Source organism: Onychostoma macrolepis, chromosome 17, assembly GCF_012432095.1.
Source record: "Onychostoma macrolepis isolate SWU-2019 chromosome 17, ASM1243209v1, whole genome shotgun sequence".
In the NCBI taxonomy this organism is placed as follows: Eukaryota; Metazoa; Chordata; class Actinopteri; order Cypriniformes; family Cyprinidae; genus Onychostoma; species Onychostoma macrolepis.
The window spans coordinates 22,935,443-22,942,791 of record NC_081171.1 but is presented as its reverse complement, the minus strand read 5'-3'; the positions used below and the strand labels follow the sequence as shown (position 1 = coordinate 22,942,791).

General features: G+C 37.6%; 1 protein-coding gene across 1 annotated transcript; it reads right to left on the bottom strand.

Moving 5' to 3' along the window:
• Positions 1-3,346: 3,346 nt before the first annotated feature.
• On the bottom strand, positions 3,347-5,677 carry LOC131522832 (asparagine synthetase [glutamine-hydrolyzing]-like). The gene is made up of 5 exons (XM_058748641.1): positions 5,438-5,677; positions 5,059-5,159; positions 4,887-4,968; positions 4,494-4,649; positions 3,347-3,538 (listed from the first exon to the last, which is right to left on the bottom strand). Exons 1-5 carry the CDS (start codon positions 5,645-5,647, stop codon positions 3,347-3,349), a joined length of 741 nt encoding a protein of 246 aa, XP_058604624.1. The 5' UTR covers positions 5,648-5,677.
• Positions 5,678-7,349: the final 1,672 nt, after the last annotated feature.

Genomic DNA, 7,349 nt, shown 5'->3' with positions numbered 1-7,349 from the left:
ACCAGACCCAGAGATCGGCTGAATGGATTAAAAAACGGTAAAACTACTGTTTAACTCTTGGGGAGTTGGAAAACAAGCCTATTTTCAAAAATAGTGGAGTATTCCTTCAATGTAAATTTATTTTTAAAAGCATAATATTTACAGAAGAGCAAAACAAAAATAAATCAAGTAAAATAGCCAATTATCCTGTGAATAATGATCAAAATCACTGTTTGTAAACCAACATGCATATTAAAGTAGCATAATGTCAATGTTTTTTTTCCTTTTTCTTTAGTTTTGTTCTTCAGTGACACAAATAATTATTTATAGTATATATATATACAGTGAGGAAAATAAGTATTTGAACACCCTGCTATTTTGCAAGTTCTCCCACTTAGAAATCATGGAGGGGTCTGAAATTGTCATCGTAGGTGCATGTCCACTGTGAGAGACATAATCTAAAAAAAAAAAATCCAGAAATCACAAATGTATGATTTTTTAACTATTTATTTGTATAATACAGCTGCAAATAAGTATTTGAACACCTGAGAAAATCAATGTTAATATTTGGTACAGTAGCCTTTGTTTGCAATTACAGAGGTCAAACGTTTCCTGTAGTTTTTCCACCAGGTTTGCACACACTGCAGGAGGGATTTTGGCCCACTCCTCCACACAGATCTTCTCTAGATCAGTCAGGTTTCTGGCCTGTCGCTGAGAAACACGGAGTTTGAGCTTCCTCCAAAGATTCTCTATTGGGTTTAGGTCTGGAGACTGGCTAGGCCACGCCAGAACCTTGATATGCTTCTTACAGAGCCACTCCTTGGTTATCCTGGCTGTGTGCTTGGTCATTGTCATGTTGGAAGACCCAGCCTCGACCCATCTTCAATGCTCTAACTGAGGGAAGGAGGTTGTTCCCCAAAATCTCGCAATACATGGCCCCGGTCATCCTCTCCTTAATACAGTGCAGTCGCCCTGTCCCATGTGCAGAAAAACACCCCCAAAGCATGATGCTACCACCCCCATGCTTCACAGTAGAGATGGTGTTCTTGGGATGGTACTCATCATTCTTCTTCCTCCAAACACGTTTAGTGGAATTATGACCAAAAAGTTCTATTTTGGTCTCATCTGACCACATGACTTTCTCCCATGACTCCTCTGGATCATCCAAATGGTCATTGGCAAACTTAAGTCGGGCCTGGACATGTGCTGGTTTAAGCAGGGGAACCTTCCGTGCCATGCATGATTTCAAACCATGACGTCTTAGTGTATTACCAACAGTAACCTTGGAAGCGGTGGTCCCAGCTCTTTTCAGGTCACTGACCAGCTCCTCCCGTGTAGTTCTGGGCTGATTTCTCACCTTTCTTAGGATCACTGAGACCCCACGAGGTGAGATCTTGCATGGATCCCCAGTCCGAGGGAGATTGACAGTCATGTTTAGCTTCTTCCATTTTCTAATGATTGCTCCAACAGTGGACCTTTTTTCACCAAGCTGCTTGGCAATTTCCCCGTAGCCCTTTCCAGCCTTGTGGAGGTGTACAATTTTGTCTCTAGTGTCTTTGGACAGCTCTTTGGTCTTGGCCATGTTAGTAGTTGGATTCTTACTGATTGTATGGAGTGGACAGGTGTCTTTATGCAGCTAACGACCTCAAACAGGTGCATCTAATTTAGGATAATAAATGGAGTGGAGGTGGACATTTTAAAGGCAGACTAACAGGTCTTTGAGGGTCAGAATTCTAGCTGATAGACAGGTGTTCAAATACTTATTTGCAGCTGTATTATACAAATAAATAGTTAAAAATCATACATTGTGATTTCTGGATTTTTTTTAGATTATGTCTCTCACAGTGGACATGCACCTCGATGACAATTTCAGACCCTCCATGATTTCTAAGTGGGAGAACTTGCAAAATAGCAGGGTGTTCAAATACTTATTTTCCTCACTGTATATATATATATATATATATATATATTTGAATTTTAGTTAGCCTGAGGAAAAGTTTCAGATTGTTTTATTGATCCATTTTAAATTGTTGCAGCAATACAAACTAAAAGGCACAATGTGATCAAACGTACATGTCCTGTCACTTCTATGAGCAAAGATTTTGCCAAGTTGATATCTTTGTGTGTTGTACTTCACAAAAGTATAATTTTCTTTAGTGGTGGAACTTTTAGTTCCTTGTTGAATGTGTGGTGTAACCGTGCCTTTACTGTGGTGCAATTAATTAAAACACACATCTCAAGATATACTGAAGAAAAGCTTTATCCATGACCAGACCTTTCAAACCACTAACTTAAGCACACATTAAATTCTCCAAAGTAATTCAAGTCTTTAAGCACTGAGTGCAGGAGGTTGAAAATGTTTTAAACATTCACGTTACATACACATCCATTTCATTACTGGAATTCAAAGTACATTTTCTAACAGATTATGGTCTTGGAGCCCCAAATAAAACAAACATTACATCAAGTGTTGAAACAATATTAGTTTCATTAACTCTCTATAAGGCTAAATGGTTAATATTACTTCAACCAATGCCAAGCATTTAACCATACATTCAACAGTAATACTGTTGTTAGAGATAAATATTAAAGGGATATTTCACCCAAAATTGAAAATGGTCATATGCAAACAATGTCAGCATCATGTCAATCCAAACCTATTTGCCGCCTTTCTTCTGTGCAAGACGAAAGATGATGTTTTAAAAACAATTTTTACAGTGGATGTCAAAGGTCACCAAAACGGTTTAGTCACAAACACCATTTAAAATGTCATCTTTTGTGTTTCACAGAAGAAAGAAATGCATTCAGGTTTGGAATCTTCTTCAAACAGAGTACGAAGCTTTCTGAATCTTTGTATAAAACTCTTTTGTTGAAAACGTTGGCTAATGTAATTGCAGTTTTAAAGCAGTTAAAAAAAAAAGAAAAACAAGAAGAAATTTTGGTTAAACAAGCTAGTCCTTTATACAAGCTACACCAACAACGCTTCTGTTCTCAAGTTGTTGTTTTTTTGGACTCTGTTTAATAATATAAAGCTTGAAGAAATTGAGAAAAAAAAAAAAAAAAAAGGATAAAGTTTACATTCAATATTTTTTACATAAATACACTGAATTTAAGAGTTCAGCAAGGCAGCTTGAAGGCTTGACGAGTGTGAACAGCCTTCATTTCAAACGTCATTGCATAAGCAGAAGATTCTGTATAACTTCAATCTGTGAAGAACTGACCTGTAACAAATTCAGTTCTCTTTAGGAAAGACTAAAACCACCCTAAAAACTTGAATTTAGCTAATTTAACATGAGGCAGGTGTGCACGCTGTAGTGGATGTAATCTTTAGTCAAGTTCTGAAGGTTGATATGATTACTGGTTTTTATCAGGCTTGTAGATGGACAGGGTTCTGGCTGAGGGGTCTGTGGCGTTGATCCAGCGGGGCATCCAGTAATGTGGCGTCCACTGCAGCGGCCGGGTACATCTTCTCAAGACCTGCCTGAAGTACAAGCCCTCTTTGGTTGTGGGGGTTGAAAGGGAACAGCTTAACAGCTTTTTCCAACTGAGAGTCGTTCACCTAAAAAGAAAAGATATATTAGACGAGACAGAGAAAGAGGTTTTATAGCACTGTGTTCACCCATGACATAATGGCCACTGTGTACTAGGTTTACCGCGGTAGTCAATGTTACCGGTCAGATGATGTTCAGCCTGACACTGATTACATGACTTCACCCCATGATCATTTGCATTTTGTGTAAAACTATTTAGTTCAGCTGGACAACAGATGTTACAATTATAAACTGAAAGCATCTGCTCCATAGAGGAGGAGCTGCACAGAGATCAGTCAGATTTCACTCACCATGTGACAAGAGTAAAGAGAGATTTGGAAAGGATTTGGTGTCAAAGCTAAAAGCAAAAGCACCTATTTGGCGATATTGTTTATTATAAGTGAATTTGTTTTAGTTTGTGCATCATTATTACTTTTTATGACAAACACAACAACAATAAAACAAACAAAGCATTCGTTTTAAAGGGGAAAATCTAAGGATCTTTCATTTATTTGTGAAAACGCAGGTATATACAGAGCCTGGCACATGACATTTGGTGAAAAACAAAACGTTGTTGCCACAAATTAAGAATTCATTATCATGACTTGATATTGTTCCTGTCATTTTAATTAAATCATGGCTACAATTTAAGCATTTGTTTCCTGTTTTAATTAAATCGTTGTCATGTTGTAATGGTTCTTTCCCTCATTTGCAAGTTTGTCTCTGTACGTTTTTATTGTTGTGTTTTTCTGAGTGTAATAATGAACCCACCTTTTTTCCAAGCATTAGTTTTGTTCAAAGAAAGGGAAAGATGTCAAGATCCAACATTAAAGATCAAAGCAATTTCTACAGATACTGAGTGTCATTGACAAATATCTTTTCCTATAAAATGTGAAAAACAACCATTGTTGTCACAAGTTTACTCATCGTTGGTAAAACGTCCTCACCCTGGCATCCCTAGTGTGTACATGTGTACTGTAGTACCTCAGACTCAATGTGCTCCTGCAGGCTTGTGTACCAGGATTTCTTCATGGATGTCATACCATCACTGAAGGCCTCTTTCCTTCTCCAGAGAATCTCATCTGGGATGAGTTTCATCCCTTTAAACGATTCCCTCAAGAGATGCTTCTCCACACCATCCTGCTCCGATCAAGCAAATTATTCATATTAGTCTGGTTACAAAAACCACTATAGTGATATTTGAAAATAAAATTTGAGGAAATAAAAACAAATTACACTAATAAACTAAGCATCACTATCACTTATTGCTAATGCTCATATTTGGGGTTATGGGTTTTGTATTACACTTCCGACCAGACACAGTAACTGATGTGGGAACAGATTGACATGAGGAGAGATGAAGCTTTCAGGACCCACCTTAGGTGCTCTCATCTCTTCAGGCACAGAGAGGTAGTATGCAGTGAATCTGTGGTCCAGGAAAGGCACTCTCAACTCCAGTCTAATGAAAAAAAGTTTGTTGTCATTAATACAGTGGAAATCACCAAGTTACTGTGGGAAGAGAAGAGAAGGAAGGGATATATTATCTTACCCGTGTGCAGCTGTGGTTCGGTCCGCTCTCAGCACATCAAACAGATAAAGCTCTTTCAGCAGACGCACGCTTTCCTCAGCACCCACTTTAGGTGACGGTGCCTACATCAAAGCAGGCCAAACATGCAATCGAGTCATAAAATACAGCTACACGTCTCATAAGTGTCCAAATACTTTTTTGGGGTTTATGGTCACTAAAATGCCAGAATCGCATTACATAATAAAGCAGCTTGACTTTTCTGCACCATTTTTGTAATGAATTTTCACCAGCTATTTAGTTTGATATTTTATCCATGTCATGACATTCATACCTTTTCAAGTGTGGCTTGTAAAAATTTGGAGTTACTGTAAATGTAAATTGAGCACATAATGACATGTACCTTATGAAAGTAGATGTATCCTTGTGTCAGCTCATCAGAACCTTCACCAGAGAAAATCACAACGCTGTCTGTCTTCTCACGGACGTACTTTGATATCAGGTACATACCTGCAGACAAACACAACAGATCAAAGCTAGTCCTTTTGTGCAAAGCTATTGTAAATTCATATATTGCTAAGAGATTGTAAATTCCTATTGCTAGGCCAATCATAGCTGTTACTACTGTTCATAAGCAGGATATGATCTGTTCAGATCCCAAACACTGTTTGTGCTACGGACATGAATGATGCCACAAATCAAGTGGCTTGTTGCGGAAAGCTGTGCCATTACTTTAAGGCTAATGATTCTTTTTCCTGCCACACACACACACACACACGCACACACAGGGGTCAGATTAAATAATTGTGAATTATTATAGGTGAATTACTACAGTGAAAAAAACAACATTTTTCTTTAGTCTCTTTTATTATCACAAATGATTGCCTATTAATTTTTTTGGTATCTATATTTCTCTAGTTAGTAAATCAGTTCAGTATAAAGCACGTTTGATGAAATGGGTGACTTATCAGACTTCCAAAAAGGGCAAAACATAGAAGCCAGTTTAGATTGACTTGGTAACATACCATGAGAATGTGACCAGTGAAAACAGATGCAAGATTGTGTTCTGCCTCATGCTGAACATTTTGTCCTGCTAACTAAAGGCTGGAATACACGACACATTTTTTAAAGTCTGAACATATTTTTAAAACATAGGCATCATACACTTACCAAGTTTTGTAAATAGTCACAGAGCAAAACTGGCCATCATACACTAAACCACTGAGGATCACACACGACCAGACTTTAGTCGTTCCGAACACAAACTGATGCAGAAACCTGCAACTTGTTGCTAGGAGACGCATGACAAATGAAAACAATAAGCATTCAAAAATTGGCTGAAAATATCAAACATGTTTGATATCCTCAGACTGGATGGAATCATAGTCTGAAGCTAAAAAGATTGAACTCTGTGGCCATCATATACTACGCAATTTTCTATAAAATCTGTCAACTCAAATCTGCAGACTGGCTTTGACTTCCAGCAACTAGCGTTGACTTATCCAACTTATTACTTTCTAGGCAGTTAATGCTGATGCCGTGCTTTTCAAGGTTCAGACCACCATTATCTCTAATCCAAAGACTATTTGCACCGAGCCTCGTGACGCTCTTCCATTTTGAAATATTACGGCTCAGTTATTTCCGGTTATGTATATTTTCAATGTGATGTAATCATCTAGTTGACTTAAACGTCTAATAAAATGAGAGTTCACGGGATGATTTCAAAATCCGTTTATTTTCAGAGACAGGAGAAGATGTATTCTGATGATTACTGTGTACAGCATTTTCCAAACTCAACGGAACATGAAGTTTTAACCCAACATAAACCGATCTGATAAAGCAGTGGCTGGTAATCAGTGATTGTTTCACCACAGGGTGTCAGCGCTCTAAACTAATCGCGATGCTGCGGTGTGTGTGAGATCTGACGAATAAGATCAGAATGAACATTTATTTATCTGTATTAAATATGTTAGTCATATTCTGTCATCATTTCACTGCATGTAGCCTAATATCAAAATATAAATATTCAAAGTAGTCGCACGGTCACGTGTTACTGTTAAAATTATTCAAGGTTGATTCTATAATTAGGGGTACATGTCATGTCCATGGGTCCATGTACATTGCGTTCATGCGTTTAATATTGATTTAATATTGAAAACAGAAACATGAGAAAACGGCACCATTTTCATTTTTAGTTTTATCAAAAACATGAAAAGACAAGAATTCGCCTTAATTTTTCCTTTTTACATTCAGGGGTAGAAAATGGATAAACAGCTTAAATGTTCCATATCGTAAATAAATCGTCACTGAACGGC